Source organism: Polypterus senegalus, chromosome 2, assembly GCF_016835505.1.
Source record: "Polypterus senegalus isolate Bchr_013 chromosome 2, ASM1683550v1, whole genome shotgun sequence".
Taxonomy (NCBI): domain Eukaryota; kingdom Metazoa; phylum Chordata; class Cladistia; order Polypteriformes; family Polypteridae; genus Polypterus; species Polypterus senegalus.
The window spans coordinates 288,041,424-288,058,279 of record NC_053155.1 but is presented as its reverse complement, the minus strand read 5'-3'; the positions used below and the strand labels follow the sequence as shown (position 1 = coordinate 288,058,279).

General features: G+C 40.2%; 1 protein-coding gene across 1 annotated transcript in view; it reads left to right on the top strand.

Moving 5' to 3' along the window:
* The window catches only part of LOC120523975, a 38,114-nt gene extending 34,685 nt beyond the window's left edge, over positions 1-3,429 (top strand). Inside the window, exons 4-5 of the mRNA XM_039745730.1 lie at positions 1,222-1,407; positions 2,416-3,429. Of these exons, the coding sequence (XP_039601664.1) occupies positions 1,222-1,407; positions 2,416-2,508 (279 nt within the window). The 3' untranslated portion in view covers positions 2,509-3,429. The remainder of the gene's footprint in view (positions 1-1,221; positions 1,408-2,415) is intronic.
* Positions 3,430-16,856: the final 13,427 nt, after the last annotated feature.

Here is a 16,856-nt window from a genome sequence, read left to right as displayed (position 1 = left end):
TTGTTAGCAATCAATCGTTATTGCTAGGATTCCTTATATTAATTCTTTTACTTTTTATAAAACTCACATTAATTTACTAGGCCTTTGATTTCCTTTTTTTCATATAAAACTACAATATTGTTAATCATTATTAATATTTTCTGTAGTGACCTAATCCTCCTGACAAATTTCTCTTTCTTCAAATTGCATCTTCTTGCAAGCCTCAGAGGGGAAGCAAAATTTACCTTTAGTTCAAATTGAAATTACTTAAGCAACAACATTTTTAAAAGCAGAAATACACCAATTCAGCCTAATCAGCCTGTCTTTGTGAGACTTCAGGATGTTTGCAGGTGTGCCCTCGATCACAAAAATACACAAATACAACATGGAATTTACCAGCACAACACACTGACTTTTAAAACTTGAAGCCTCACATCTTAGCTCATGTATCAGACATCAAGACCTGAACAACAATCCATCAGGATTAGAGCTCGGCCTAACAGTCCACCTCATCTTATCTTGGCAGTGAAGAGAATAGGAAAGAAGGAGAGGGTGCAGGAGTGACATTAATGACTCAATATAAAAGTTAAATATGTCTGTATAGCTAAAAAAAGTCACATCTATCTGTGTATTAAAACTGTAGTGTATCCAGCATGAAGTATTATGGTGCTATAGCCTTTCAACAAACAATGTGCTAAAACCAGGAACCTACTAAGGTTAAGATTAATGTTTAAAACAAATATAAATAGAAAAATATTTTTTAAAAAGTCACCTTTTTGTGTTACAAAAGTGCCAATTGTGTTACAAAATAACCATTTTTTGGCTTGTTACTTAAGAGCCTGACTTGTGTTACAAAAAGGCCCTACAAGCTACAAATGTTCCCTGTGCTGTGGTACAAATGTGCCTTAAAGTTACAAAATGTCCCTACTAGAGGTACAAATGTTCCCTGTAGGTTACAAATGGGCCATTTAGTAGTTACAAAAAGGCCCTAACATCTATCTATCTATCTATCTATCTATCTATCTATCTATCTATCTCTGTAAAGGCTGCCACGTGGCATGGCACCTGGATGAACATTCATGTGAAGAATGCTAGTTAACCAACCATATGAATTTAGTTGATTCAGTGAGTGGTCTCTTCTGAGTAATAGTGCATTTCATTGAGAGCATTTTTAGTGTGAATGGCCTGAGTGGTGAACACTTTATATTCATAGCCATTGTCCTTGTCTTTCTATCTCTACAGGTTGATGTAAAAGCTGCTCTGAAAAGATGGGTGGAACAAGAGCATTTTGTTATCCGTGTTGGCAATGAAAAAGTCACTCCAGTATGGCAGAACACTAGCTTTGCTATAAAATATTCCGTAGGAGCGCTCTTCGACTTCCCCTTCTGGCTTGGATTTAGTAAACGATCCTTCAGCATTGGAGGAAAGGTAAAGGCCTCTCACACCATTCATGTTTATAAAAACATTGCACTGTTGCTTGTCAGAACTTTGCAAAATAATTCATAACATCATGTTAACACCAACAAAAGTGAAGGACAAAGTAAATCTGAAGTCTCCTGCTGTGTTTATTTCCATTTGACACGCCAAGGAGAGAGGGAAGAAGGAAGTTGACTGACTTATGTGTTGGTGACAACAATGTATGATGTGAGAACCCACATTTTTATAACTGGGAAGCGGCACGTGATGGGATGCTAATTCAGCAGAGGGCACACTCACTGTTACAAAGTCAGTTTAGAATCACCGATTACCAATACATTGGGATTGGAATTAGGAAGTTAAAGGTAGTCGGTGCCTGGAACAGTTAGACGCACGAAGAATATGCGAGGTAACCCTAAAAATAATCGGGCAGCTGCTGAAATAACTGTGCAACTATACCAAGATATCTATATGCCATTTTAGTAAACATGTAAGTACAAATGATTAGAAGTGTGTTTCAAGTTTAGTTTTTCAAAGTTGTCTTGCATCTTCATAAAAGCTCACAAAGCTCACATGAAGCATTTGATAATAATGCACACAACTTACACAAATATGAATGGAGTTAAATTAAATGTAAAATTTCACAATGCGTTTACAAAGAATCCGCCAGCTAGCAATGATTTTTAGTTAGTAACAAATAATGTTACCAAAAATCAACCTTGTTTTACTGACAAAAGAATCTAGTATACCAAGTAACTGCTAAATATAAGCACAGCCTATCGTCCCAGCACTCTTCTAACCTTTAATAATTCAGTTAAATTGCTGGAAGCAAACATGTAACAAATGTACGTCCATTAACTAAACCCACTGTGCCCTGAACTGGCGATCCACCCAGTACTTGTCTTGCACGCAGTGTTGCTGGGATAGACTCCAGCCCTTCTCATCCCCCATTATATATGTGACTGTGTCATTTGGGTCTTGTATCAGTAACTAACATGTCTAAAATGATCTCTTTCACAGGTGTCCTACTTCTCCATCTTGGACAAGCAGAAGGTTTTTGAAATGCAAGACCTTTTTTCCAGCTTTTTCTGTCCAAGTTTGAAAATGACATAAAGAAACACTTGAAAGGCTGGTTCAGTTAACTTTGTTTTATCTTGTGTTTTAATTTAAAGGAACCAGTTCTTTCTAAGAGGTCATTCATTGTCCCGCATGACATTTGCTCAGCCTGGAGCTACAGGTGTCAGTGTGGTTTGGCCAGAGTGTTAGAGGCCAAGCACCACTGGATGTGACAGCCGCAAATCTAACAGCTTAAGGCTTAGGCATCGAGACGTTTTGACTCAAGTGGAGGAACGCTGTGGTGCAGTGCTTCTATGGTACTCTAATACGGGGGAAAGCCAGGAATCGGCTATAAATCAGTCAGTCTTATCTTAATAATACACGTAAAAAGATTTTATCTGTGTCTGTTACACATCTAGCCATATATATTTTGATGTAAAATAAATTTCTAAACTTGATGCTTTTTGTTTTGAAAGGAATATCAGCTCCAAAATAGCATATTAAATATGCAAACTCTTAAAAACAGGTTATGATAATATGATAGGCAGTTAGTTATCAGAAAATTATGCCATATATAAAATAAAAGTAGACAGTCTTGGAGATTGAACACTTCTGTATGTAAATGAGTGTTTGTGTTTTGCTGTATGTAACGTTTCTCTGCCTTTATTCACTGTCTGGGCTATTCTTTGGCCCATTTCTGTTGCTATTTTAATGTTTTTCAGACTTTCTTTAATAAATGTTCGAGTTTGTGGCCATTTCATTAGTAAAACAGTTTTATTCTTCTCTCAAATGTTTCTAAAGGGACTTTACTAATTTAGGTATTTCTCCTAACATTTTCAATTGCCAGGTTTTTCCTCAATGTGCAACCTTCTGTGTTTGAATTTTTACTTTTCATACTTGTATCATGAGGTGGAAATGCTTTCAAAAATAAGGCCTTGAATAGTTGTTACTAATCATTAAACTTAATACAAACTGCAATCAACTGGAAAAAAAATCTGTGAACTCTTTAATTGGTGTGACCACCCTTTGCGTTCTCTTAAGTCCAGATGTATGCAGTTTCTGAAGGTCCACACATGGCCAGTTGTTCCAAGATTCTTAGAGAACCCGCCTCAGTTTCACTACAGGCTTCGGCTGTGTTACTTGTAATCCCAGATTGACTTGATGATGTTGAGATCAGGTCCATGCAATCTATTGCAGGATTCCCTGATCCTCTTTTTTCTGTAGATTGGTCTTTATGATTTTGGCCACATGTTTCAGGTCATTGTCGTGTTGAACAATGAAGTTAGAACCAATCAGATGCCTCCCTGATGGCATTTCATATATTTCTCGGTGTTGAGGGGTCATCAGTTTTGGTCAAGTCACCAACTCCGTTTGTGGAAATGCAATCACAAACCTTCAAGCAACTTCCATCATGCTTCACTGTTTCCTGCAGCTATACATCCATGTACCATTCTCCATCTCTTTCATCAAACAATTCCTGTGTTTGAGACAAAAAATTCAAATTCTGACTCTTCGCTCCAGAGCACCTGCTGATAAGACTTCTCCAGACTGTAAATGTGTTCACCAGAGTTTTTTTTTGTTCTGCCAGTTCAGAGCTGATGGCGGTTTTGGACATCTTCTGATTTTAATTGGAAGTAAACTTGATGTATAGATGTGGATATATTCCTTGATATCCCTCTGTGAAAACAGAAGAACCCATAACTGTCTCTGAAATAACTTGAAACTGACAAAAGTTGACAAGAGTTGTCATTCAACAGAATATTTCAAGTAATAACACAAATGAAAATGGCATGGACAAAAATGATGCAGCCCTTAAACTTAATATTTTGTTGCACAGACGTTCGAGGCAATCACTGCACACAAGCGATTCCTGGAGCTGCCAGTTAGACTTCTTGTGATGGTGCAGGTCGGCCTCACACTACTGGGTCCTTCTGGGGAGCCTCTTGAACCCGCTGTTGCCGATAACGTACTTGAGGGATGAGCCAGCGGATGAGGACACTGACATCAAGCAAGGGGTAGGTACATAAAAGTGCTTTTATTTAAAACCAGTCAAAACCAACCAGTGTTCAAAACTGTAGTGCTCTAAATGTTCCAATAAATATATAATCCAATCAAATGAAGTGATGGCAGAGTTTAAAATCAACCAAATACATAATCCATTAAAACAAGGTTAAATAAACACAGTGCAGGAAGGAGTCTATAAAAACATGAGCCCTGGTGCAACCCCTTAAAAGCCGATGTCTCCTTGACTTAACCCTAAGTGGGTCCTTGCAGCTAAGGAGGTGCCAAACTAGCAGTTCAGCCAACCTTCTGCACCATTCCTAGGCTCGGCCCCCTGCAGCTGTCTGTGACGGGCAGCTAATCAAGCCTCCGACTCTTGCTGCCAGACTCACACCCCCGGGGTCCACGGCTCCACCTGCAGGACATCTCACTGAGACTTTCAATACCCCTGCAGCTCCCACAGCTTTTTTCCCGGCCTCACGTGGGGTCACTCCAACTAAGTAGCCCGTCATTATCCGGCTCCCATGTTGCTCAGCTGACCTCCTTTAACCCCTGAGCGTCAGCCATATGCTCCCTAGAGGTACCTCCTTCTGGCTGTCTGCTTTCTGTCTCTCTTGTCTGCATGCATCGGCTCTCTCCTGTCTACCTCCTGCCTTCTTGTCTCCCATCATTTAACCTTTTTTTCCAATCGTCTCTGCTGTTCCTTTCAATTCTCCCTTTTCGGATTCTCAAGCCAGCTCATCCTTAAAGGCCACCTTAGGCATCATTTCTCAATTGCACATCGCAGGAAGCCAATGAAGAAACTGAGACAGATTGCACCCTCATGTGCAGATGTGTCTCGCCCCAATTACTCCACCAATCCCTTGTAGCTGCGTGAGCATGCATACCCACAGAGATCAGCCTGGCCAATTAATCATTCATTTATTAAAATAGCCACTTTTTTTCTGAAATTTATTCTCACTATACCACACCTGTCCACAGATAGTTTGGCTACTTGTCTTGTGTCAGGTTTAAAGGGACTCTTCTCCAGACTGCATGTTTCTGTTCTTTCCATAGATGTTCATTAAGATTCAAATCGGGGGTCATAGAATGCCACTTCAGAATAGTCCAATGTTTTGTTCTCAGTTGATCTTGCGTGCTTTTAGCTGTGCGTTTTTGGGTTATTATCCTGTTGGAAGATTCATGATTTGCAACTGAGAGAGAGCTTTCTGACACTGGGCTGTACATTTCACTCCAGAATGTCTTGATAATCTTGAGATTTCATTGTTCCCTGCACAGACTCGAGGCACTCTGTGATGGAGGCACCAAAGCAGCCCTAAAACATAACTGAGCCTCCTTTATGTGGAATCCTCCTGGGTCATCTTCCATTGAGTGCACTGTCAGTCAAAAAGTAATGGATGGTGTGATCAGACACTGATGGACCTTGACCTTGGAGGACAGTGTGCATTTCTTTGCAAATTGTCCTTGGCTTTTTCTCTACCATTCTCACTATCCTTCTGCCCTTTCTGGGGTTGATTTTCCTCTTGCGGCTGCATCCATGGAAGTTGGCTACAGTCCCATGGGCCTTAAACTTCTTAATAATATTTGCAGCTGTTGTCACAGGAACATCAAGCTGCTTAGAGATGGCCTTTCAGCCTTTGCTTTTAACACGCAATTTTCTTTTGGATTCCTCTGGTTTCTCTGGTCCATGAGCAGTGTTGGACACACGATGAACAGCAGGGTGACTTTTCTCCTTTCAAATAGAAAAGAATCACTGATTGCATGATTGGTGACAGCTAGTTTGAAAAATGACTCAAATTCATTTATTTGGGATCTTTTCTAGGGGTACCCACAAATGTGTCCAGGCCATTTTAGAAGATTTTAGAAGAGCAGAATAAGCAATACTTGATCTCTTTTCACACTTACTTTGCTTTACTTGATGAAATAACAAAGGCATGCAGGTATACAGCACAGTGTAATCACTTGTCAGGAGGCATACAGCAGTTTTTCTGTCAGCTGTAATGGTTTCAACAAACTTGTCCACGTCTGTATTTCTTGCTTGTTGTGACAACTGTGTTTCTGGTCCTTAACCCCCTTGTGCTTCTGTTGATGAGCTGGAACAGCACATCTGGAAACTCCAGTCTGCCATGAAGTTTCTGCCTGGGACAGACTTTGACGATGCAGAATGAGCGCCTTTTGTCTTTTTGCAAATGCTCACTTTTGCCATGGCATAAGATTTGCAAGTTAAACTGCCTACCATGTCTACCACAACCTCACTTTTTGATCTGGTTGTCCTTTGTCCACTTTTATTCCCTCCTCACATATCTCTGTTTCAGTTTATCACTTTGGTTCAATCTCCACTTGATAGCATCAATCAGTAGCCGCTGTTTGTTAGATTTGCTTAATCCAGCACTGGGCTGCATCTCTACAAGGGTTTCATGTCTTTGGACTGGAGTGTGAAAGGCCAGTTTTTAAATAATCCATTTGACCGTATCAGTCTCCCTGGGTGCAATCATGCAGCTGAGGGGAGTTGATGAGGTATTTGGGGCAAGTCGCCCCTGCACATGAGAGTATGATTGTTCTCAATTGCTTGATCGGCTTCCTGTGGTGCATGATTAAGCTGCTGCAACTACGGAGCCGTATAAGTACGGGCAGGCACAGAAAAAGTAAAGGACGGAAAAGAGGCAGAGAGTGAGAGTAACATTGGGAAAAAGAGAGATTGGATGAGAGAGGTCAGCACGGTCAGAGGTCCTGTGTAGAGTGAAGGATTGGCGCTCGAGGGACGGATTGCACCCACTGACAATGTGTAGGAGTGGGTTCGATCGAGGAGGAGTCTTCCCTATGGATCTAAGGGACAACTACGTATGCGAGAAGGAAGACGGGAGGAAAACTGACCCCGAGCGGTCTGGCAGACGCCGGTGGAGGCAGCCAAGATGGGGGTCATTAGCGAGAGAGCCGTGACTGCTGAAGTCTCTTCAGTTGAGAAACCGTGGGTGAGCTGGAGAGACTGGGAAGGAGCTGTGTTTGGCTGGTGTGGCCCCAGTGACTGCCATCAGGTTTTTTATTCTCATATTTTAGCCTTGTTTTAAACATTTGGATTTTTTACCTTTTTATGGATTATCTATTTATGGACGTTTTTGAGCACTGCACTTTAATTGGACACTTTTGTTTGGATTTGTTTTATTGAATAAAAGCACTGTTGCACTTTTCCACCATCCCCAGCTCAGTTTGATTTGTCCCCATCAGTCCAGCTCATCCAGTTACATTACAGACAGTGTTGGGTTGGAGAGGCTCCCAAATCTGGAAGATGGAACAGGACTCGCATCATCACATTGAGGTAAAGTGCTCTGTTATTACAGGTATGTGGGTTTCTTTCTTAAGGACATTTAAATATTTCATTGTATTACTTGACTTTTAGCAGTGGTGTGAAGGTAAGCAAAATAACACCTTTTATGAGCTAACTAGCATGGAGTGCTCAGTGTACACGTGACATTCCCCTGTCAATCACACATTTAGCTCCGCCTATTTTCAGAGTAATATGCTGGCTACAACAATGCAGTTTGCATTTATGAGCACCTGTGGTTTGTTGCTGTGATATCGAGTACGATTCCCATATGCATGCTTATCTACATTTGAGGCACTGATCTTTATGTGTGTACCGATTTGCATGTATACAGCTTGTTCTTACATTACCTCACATGGAGTGGTGGACTAATGTATAAAATTGCGTATAACCTCATTCGTTGGTGCAAAATTTGAGAAATTCTTGTTTGTGACATGCACAAATCATCACTATTGCATAGCTGTCATTTTTTTCTGGCCAAAAAGCATTACGTTACCAAAACTTTCATTTCAATCAAACACAATTGGCATCTCTGCGTAAATGGATCAATCACATGATGTACAAGATTTGTTGCCCAGCGTTTCCAAAACATTCCACCTTTCCCTGAGTGTCTGTGCCAGCCTCTGCCTGAACGCCAACTTCTGCCAGCTCCTATTGAGTTAGGCCAGCTCATACGCGTTCCCAAATCCAGGAGAAGTTAGGAGTAGTTTCCTAAATTAGGAAAACTGATAAAATGCTTTTTCTCCTAACGCCTAAGGAGAGGAGGATGAAATTTACATCACTCAGATTTTAAACTCTGAGCAGTTTCCTTACTCTGAGATGCTAGATAAATAGAAACACCGGAGATAAAGATTTGAAAGAACTAAGCAAGATAATTGGCAGGGAAAACAAGCAAAAGACTCACAATGTGAAATAACAAAACTAATGTTGTTGGCTGTGCAAGAACAAGCAATAAATCACTGTACACGGAGAAGACACATATTTTTAGGAAGTCATTACGCACTGGAGAGATTGAGAAGGACTGGAAAATGGCAAATATCATCCCATTATATAAAATGGGTGACAGGGCAGATCAAAACAACTATAGGCCAGTAAGCTTAACATGCATCACAGGAAAAATAACGGAAGGAATTATTAAGGATAAGACTGAGCAACACCTGGCAAGGACAGGAGTTATTCTGAACAGTCAGCATGGGTTCAGAAGAGGGAGGTCGTGTTTTACTAACATGTTGGAATTCTATGAGGAGGCAACAAAAGGATACAATCAAAGTGGAGCTTATGATATTATTTATCGGACTTTCAGAAAGCATTTGATAAGGTGCCACATGAGAGGATGGGCATCAAGTTAAAAGAAGTGGGAATTCAGGGTGATGTTTTTAGATGGGTGCAGAATTGGCTCAGACACAGGAAGCAGAGGGTGATGGTGCGAGGAACCTCATCAGAACTGGCCGATGTTAAGAGTGGTGTTCCACAGGGGTCAGTGCTAGGGCCGCTGCTATTTTTAATATATATATATAAATGATTTAGATAGGAATATAAGTAACAATCTGGTTAAGTTTGCAGGTGATACAAGATACGTGGATTGGCAGATAATTTGGAATCTGTTATATCATTACAGAGGGATATGGATAGCAAACAGTCTTGGGCAGATTTGTGGCAGATGAAATTTAATGTCAGTAAATATAAAATATTACACATAGGAAGTAAAAATGTTAGGTTTGAATACACAATGGGCGGTCGGAAAATCGAGAGGATACCTTATGAAGAGAATTTAGGAGTCATAGTGGACTCTAAGCTATCGACTTTCCAACAGAGTTCAGAAACCATTAAGAAGGCTAACAGAATGTGTGTGGAGTACAAGTCCAAGGAGGTTCTGCTCAAACTTTATAATGCACTGGTGAGGCCTCATCTGGAGTACTGGGTGCAGTTTTGGTCTCCAGGCTACAAAAAGGACACAGCAGAACTAGAAAAGGTCCAGAGAAGAGCGACTAGGCTGATTCCAGGACTACAGTGGTTGAATTATGAGGAAAGATTAAAAGAGCTGAGCCTTTACAGTTTAAGCAAAAGAAGATTAAGAGGTGACATGATTGAAGTGTTTAAAATTATGAAGGGAATTAGTACAGTGGATCGAGACTGTTATTTTAAAATGAGTTCATCAAGAACACGGGGACACAGTTGGAAACTTGTTGAGAGTAAATTTCGCTCAAACATTAGGAAGTTTTTCTTTATACAAAGAACGATAGACACTTGGAATAAGCAACCAAGTAGTGTGGTAGACAGTAAGACGTTAGGGACTTTCAAAACTCGACTTGATGTTTTTTTGGAAGAAATAAGTGGATAGGACTGGCGAGCTTTGTTGGGCTGAATGGCCTGTTCTCGTCTAGAATGTTCTAGTGTTCTAAAGATGAATAAAAGAGCAAGCCTAGATTCTTTAACTGAAAGTCTGTTCTGTCTTTACCAAAACTTGGGGTCACAAACACAAAACATAGTCAAAGAATAAAGAAAGGATTCTGTTAAATCAAAGAATTAAACAAGAAAAGCGCCCACCAACAAAAAGAAGTTTGTTATCCAACCTTGGATACCAGGAAGTGGGTGGAGCTGACCTTTATTCCCTTGATTCCTAATGACAGGAGAATTTGGACCCCCAGACATCACCACCCATAGCAATGCCATAGAGTCCACTGCAAGAAAACAGCACAAAATGATGGCGTCAATGAAAAAACAAAATGTAAATTATTCAATACAAGAGAACCCCAAAAGACTAATAGCAGAAATTAACTTAATGTATAACAAAGCCCTTAACAGAAAAAGACAGATCAAAAAAAAAGAAAAAATAAATCCAGATAAACTTAATTATGAAACCAAATCATGGCAAGCAAGGCATTAATTCAAAAGCAAAGTCAAAGCATATGTCCTAAGAAGCTTCATGATATATTCTATTTTCTTTAATAATTGTTGCACAGATCTAAGACTGATCAGTTCATTTAGTGAGCTCTTACTGTCCTTCTATTGTTATAATTTCCTTGCTGTTTATTTTCTCAGTTTTATACGTGTTTCAGGGATAATTTATTTTGTTGTGGTTTATTTACACCTGTAATATTTTGTTTTTTTTTTTTACTGGGTTTGTAATGGGATAACTGAGTGAGTAACACATTAGCACATTTGGTATGTCAGACTTGACAAATGCAGTTTCTGATCTTGTTGCTATCAAATGAAAATCACTGAGCATGTCAAATTTAGTGTTTGCATGCCAACTGTCCAGCACAGTCACACTTGCCCCTTTTGTTTACAGCCAGTAATGTGCCGCTTGATGGAGCTGATGAAGGGTCAACATAAATGTGACTTCTGTCTCAATCTTGGTCCTTTTCTTTTTTCCACACATGTTCCTTATTCTTCATCGCTACATTAAAAGCATTGAACAATCATTGGTTGTAAACTCTTCTGCACACACAGCCCATCCTAACAACTAAAGAGTTTGATTTTATCAGAACAGATAGATAGATAGATGGGTTGATAGACAGATATGAATGGTGTGTCGCTATAGCCTTACTGGGATGCTAACACAGTACAGTGCAGACAGATACTGATCAGCAAGATACACAGTAAGCATTATATGCAAGCCGCAATGAGCAATATGTCAGCAGGTTTACAATGAGAAAAAAATATTTATTTTGTTGTCGGATATTTAGATTTTTGTTTGAGGTGTGTGATTCCTCCTGCAGGACCAAAATGGTGTCTCCCTGTGTGTAGGCAAGCTGACCAGGGAAATTGAGACACCTTCATAAGTACGGTTGTGGCTGCAAGAGGGGGAGTTTTGACAATCAATCGGAGAGACAAGAGAAAGAGTTAGGGTGTGAGAAGTGTGCCAGTCTAAAAGGTGTCTGGTGGATAAGCTGTTGGTTGCTGTTAAGAAGTGGCTTGAGGCTCATGAGAACCAAAAACAGATCCTGATATTTTTTTTTGTTAGTTTGAGGAGTTGTAGTTATGGCATGGACTGAAACAGAGTCCAGTTTTCTTTTTTGAACTGAAAGTGACTGAGTAAACATAAGGGTAAGAGCCATTGTGTTGTTTTATCCATTTTATTTTTATGTATATTTTTCTTCTCCCATACTATTAGCAGGCTATCTGCTTTAGCTGATGGCTTGTGACATGTATGGTGGCAGCAGTGGGATCAACTGGGTCCTTTGAAAACCTTAGAGAGGGCAGAGATGGCACCCAAGAAGGTTTCTGCATCCATTCCAGTCTCATTGTTGGGTGAAGAACCACAGATGCAATCTCCAGAGTCATCAGAAGCAATGTCCAAAGAGAACATACATTGGAAAGAATGTTCCAGCAGTTTCTACAAGCACAGGAGCACAAGGAGAAACAACAGGAACAGAGGTAGAAGTCATTGCAGCATCAGATCATGTTCCTAGCAGGCCATCTGTTTTAGTAGATGGCTCGTGACAAAAGGCACTATATAGTAGATAGATTGATAGATAGAATTTTATTTGTTCCCAGGGGTAAATTTGGATTTTTAGACGTTCTTTAGATAGTTAAATAAATAGGTAAGTAAGTGAAGAGAAGAGTAGACAGGACTGTTCCTTGTGGTGCTCCAGTGCTGAGTCACAGACTAGTTGGAGTGAGTCACTGGGCAAGTCATAATTACATGACTGGCCTTCATGGGAGTGCCCTATAACTGCCTGCAACTCACTAAGATAATGTAAATGAAGGCTACCATTGAAAATCACTGGAAAAGTCATCCAATATGACATGGCCTCAAGCCACTACTCCATCTTATTTGTGCTGACTCCCTCATCTGCACAACTAATGGATGTCCTGGCATGTTCTGCCACAAATTAAAATCATTACAAAGAAACTCAAAGGGAATATGCTGTTTAAATGCACTCCTCACCACAACTGAGCCACTAATACCATTTAATGTGGCAAAGAAGCACTTTAGATGTGTAGACATATTTGGATGTACACCATATGTGTTCTCATTTGCTTAGTGTCAGGATTAGTCATCTTATCTCATGATTTTTTTTCCACTTTTCAGTAGCCCAACGCTTGTGTGTTCTTTGCACCTCTTTAACCACAAAAGCACATTTTTAGGTGTGATAAAGTGTTTATGCACCCACAAGTTGGCCACAAGTTTCTTCTTTCACAAGTGAAGATGACCTACATAGACGCTGAATTTAACTTAAGACGTTAACATTTGCAACACTATAAGCTAACTCACATGCAGACTTAATTTATTCTTTGCTTCCTCATCTTAATGCCATTAGCTACAATTTATTACATTTGAAATTTACCTCAACAAATGTGCGAGTATTCATGCAAAAACACACAGAAATGAAGTTCATAGTATGAGCAAGGCCCCTAACCTGAAAATTGGCAGACCCTGTGCTGTGAACCCTAAAGGTTATGCCAAAAGACAATTTCTTCTCTGGGATTAAAATATATGTAATAAAAAAGTTGCAGCAGCACTTACATGAAGACCATACATGACGATGCATATTTGCAATGGCTTTAATGGAACCCCAATTCTAAAAAGGATGGCGCAGTATGAAAAATTCTAATAAAAACAAAAAGAAGTAATCTGTACATTCTATTCACCCTGCACTATGCGAAAAACACTACAACAACACATTATTTGATGTTTTAACTTGTGGATTTAATTTTTTTTTGAAGATATAATCTCATGTCAAATCTGATACATACTCCAAAAATGTTGGGTCAGTTGAGTGTTTACCATCACCATTTCTGTTAATAACATATATTAAGTGTTTGGGCTCTGAAAACATAAATAAGTCATCCGCTGACCCCATAACCCCTTCATCCCTTATGCAGGTCTTCAGCTGTGCAATTGTAAGGGGCCTTTTTGTTGCCGTATTTCGCACTTTACAATGCCTCACACAGGCAGGCCAATCTCCTACATGCACTTTCTGCTTATACAGTATGACCTGTAGGAGGCACTGGAGACCCCAGATGCAATTCTACAAACTATGTAAGTCCAGGGTGCAAATTACAGAAATACCTCCACACAGGCTTCTTAACATGATTTGCACAATCACAGTTCTCTCTTCTCTTGTTTTCTTTTCTTTGCCTCCACTCCTCCTAGGCAAGCGATGTCCATCCTTCACTCCCAACTCCAACTTGCCAGAATAGTTCGGCTTCTTTTATGGAGTACTTCCAGAAGCAGGGCATTGCCTATAGGAAGCACGTCCAGGTCAGACAGAAGGTCCACAAAGTTGGGACCAAAAATTCCTGCTCCATCCTCTGGTGGTACCTACAGAACCCAACAAGGCTGCCCCCATGGAATTACAATTCCCAGCATACCTTTCAGGTGTTCTTATTGGTACTGCATCTCAGGGCTACTGCCATCTAGTATGTCAGGGTGGTAAATGGCCTAAACAGATGGCCTCCCCATCCCTCAGTGACAGGATCTTTGGCCCATCCTTGCCAGGATGCCAGCATATTTAATCTAAGTTTGGAACCTCCTGCCAACCTGCCTTGCTTTTTGGCTTTTCAGTACAGTGGCCTGCCAGCAAGGTAAGAACTCATGCCCCATGATGACTCACACCATCCCATGCCTGCCATCCATCACAGCAGCTCTACACTTGTAATCTGGGCAGAATGTGGTTTGGTGTCTGGATGGCAGCATGTGTTGCTCCAAAACGAGTTAATCTCTTTCTGCATTAAATGTCCCCTCACAGATGGGCAAGTAACCATTGCTATGGACACTGGCACACCCCCATCCCATGACAGATGGTGGCTTTTGGACCTGATCTTGATAACCGCTTGGATGGTCCTTTCTTCTTTGGCCCGGAGAACACAACAGCTGTTTTTTTGAAAACGTTTTGAAATTTTGATTCATTGGACCACAAAATAAGATTTCACTGTTGCTACTTTCCATCTCAGAAGAGACCGAGTCCAGTTAAGTTGGTGGTGCTTCTGGACCATGTTGATGGTTGGCTTCTGCTTTGAATAGTAGGCTGGAACTTCCATCAGTGGTATCGACTCACAAAGGTTTACCAAAGTCTTTCCAAGCCTGTGTCTTTATATCCATTACAGGCGCATGATGGTTTTTAAGAAGGAGTCACAGATTAAGCACATTCAGAAATGGTTTTCAGCTTTGCTCTTCATGCACTGAGATTTGACCTTTAACTTCCTTTAACTTACCTTACCTTTAACTTTTTAATTATATTGTGCACTACAGAGGATGAAATGCTCCAAATCCTACCGATTTGTCTTTGGTAAACGTTGTTGTCAAAGTGCTGGAATATTCGTTGACAAATCTGTTGGTCAATTGATGAGTCTTCATCCATCCTTGCTCTTGAAAGACTAGGTATTTTTGGAGGTTCATCTGAACACCTCAGTACTGATACCGAAACAATACAGAAGCAAAAAATGGAATAACACCCTTGAATTTTGCACAATGGTGGTATTATATTGTTTTAAAATTTTGGTAGTTCAGTACCTTGTTACTGCTAGTATACAGTACAACACTACCCTGTAGCCTGGTGTGCCTGATCTCACAGGCTTTGTTGTTTGTGTTCGCCAAGGTGGCTGACCCATTTGCTTAAAATTTATGTTCCAGTAAGGATAATAAGCAAGTACCTGGAGACATAATAGGAAACTATTACACCAGAGGAGTGGAATAGCATTTTGACAAAAGGCTAGAATCAAGTTCAGGCCATGGGTAGGTGGTCCAAATACAGAGAATACTTAAAGAAGTAAGACTAACAAATCCTAAAATGCTTCATCAAAATCAGAATTAAAGGAACAGAGCCGAGAGTCCTAACGTGAACGTCTACGTGGAAGGGCCACTTAACTTCCTCACTTTTAAGAGAGAGATGAAACCAGGAAAACAATCCAAAACTTGGATCATATGCACAGCAATCTTAAAATAGCATCATCCTAATAACAGCAACACACTCAACACTGGTGTCCAATCTGGTGACTGAATGTAGGTGATGTTACCATCAACAATATGGCAGCTACCATTGGGGAAAAACATTTTGCTTTGTACTTGTCATAATAATAAATCTAAACAACTGAAGTAAAAATTGATCAGAACAGTTCCAGAATAGAGTCACATATTTATTAGCACATAAAACAAAGATTAAGACACCCACCTCCAGACAATACAACAAAGTCACCCCTTTTCATGTTCTCTTGATCTTTTTGTAGCTTCTGTGCCTTTGCTCATCTCACTGCCTCGCCCTAAAGTAAATATGGTGTTCTCTAGCAGGCAGTGGCCTAACCAACTCATAGGTCACTACTAGGAGTCACCTCCGGGTCAAGTAGTGAGGTCACTGCTCTACAGACTGCACCCTTGAGCTTTACTGTGAGTGTTAGTACCCCCTTTTTTGGCAGGCATCCTTTGCGGACCTCCACTTTCCCTATGCCCTCCTTCGTGTCCTTAGGAGTCCTTGTAATCGCCTCTGCTCTTCCTAACTGTTCAGCCGTGGAAAATCTATCCATTGGGCACCGTTCCTCTCTCTTTCTTCCTCGCGGGGCCATTGACTGCCTACCTCCTCACTATCAAGCTGGTTGACATTTCTGATTCCTTTCTTTTTTTTACATTCTCTCCCCTTTCTAGACTACTCCTTTATACTCCTGATGATGCAGTAATTAAGTGTAATTTCAACCCATTGAGAGTCAACTCCAAGGGTTCAAGGTTTCTTTATTTAGTCATGTTTACACAGGAAAACATGAAATGTGCCTTCTTTTTTACATCTTATAACAGATGGAATGAAATAAAACCAACAAATAGGGACAAGACAGGTTAAAGTTAGGCAGTTTGATAGTGAATATTTACACAAAAACCACTGCTATTTCTCCGATATTCCTTATTAAAAAGTTGTATGGCAATAAGAAGAAAGGAATTTCTGGAGCAATGTGTGTGGCTTTTCAAAGCGACTGTCCATCGTAATTTACTGAAGTTAAGTTTTACGTGTAATGGATGTCTGTCATCAGTTGAGATGATTTCCAGTTTATTAATGACTAACAAAATACTTGCGCTTTGCAGTGGAGAAGTAGTATGTTAAAGAACGTAACATGATTATCAATGTAATTGTCGTGGGCTTTAGTATTG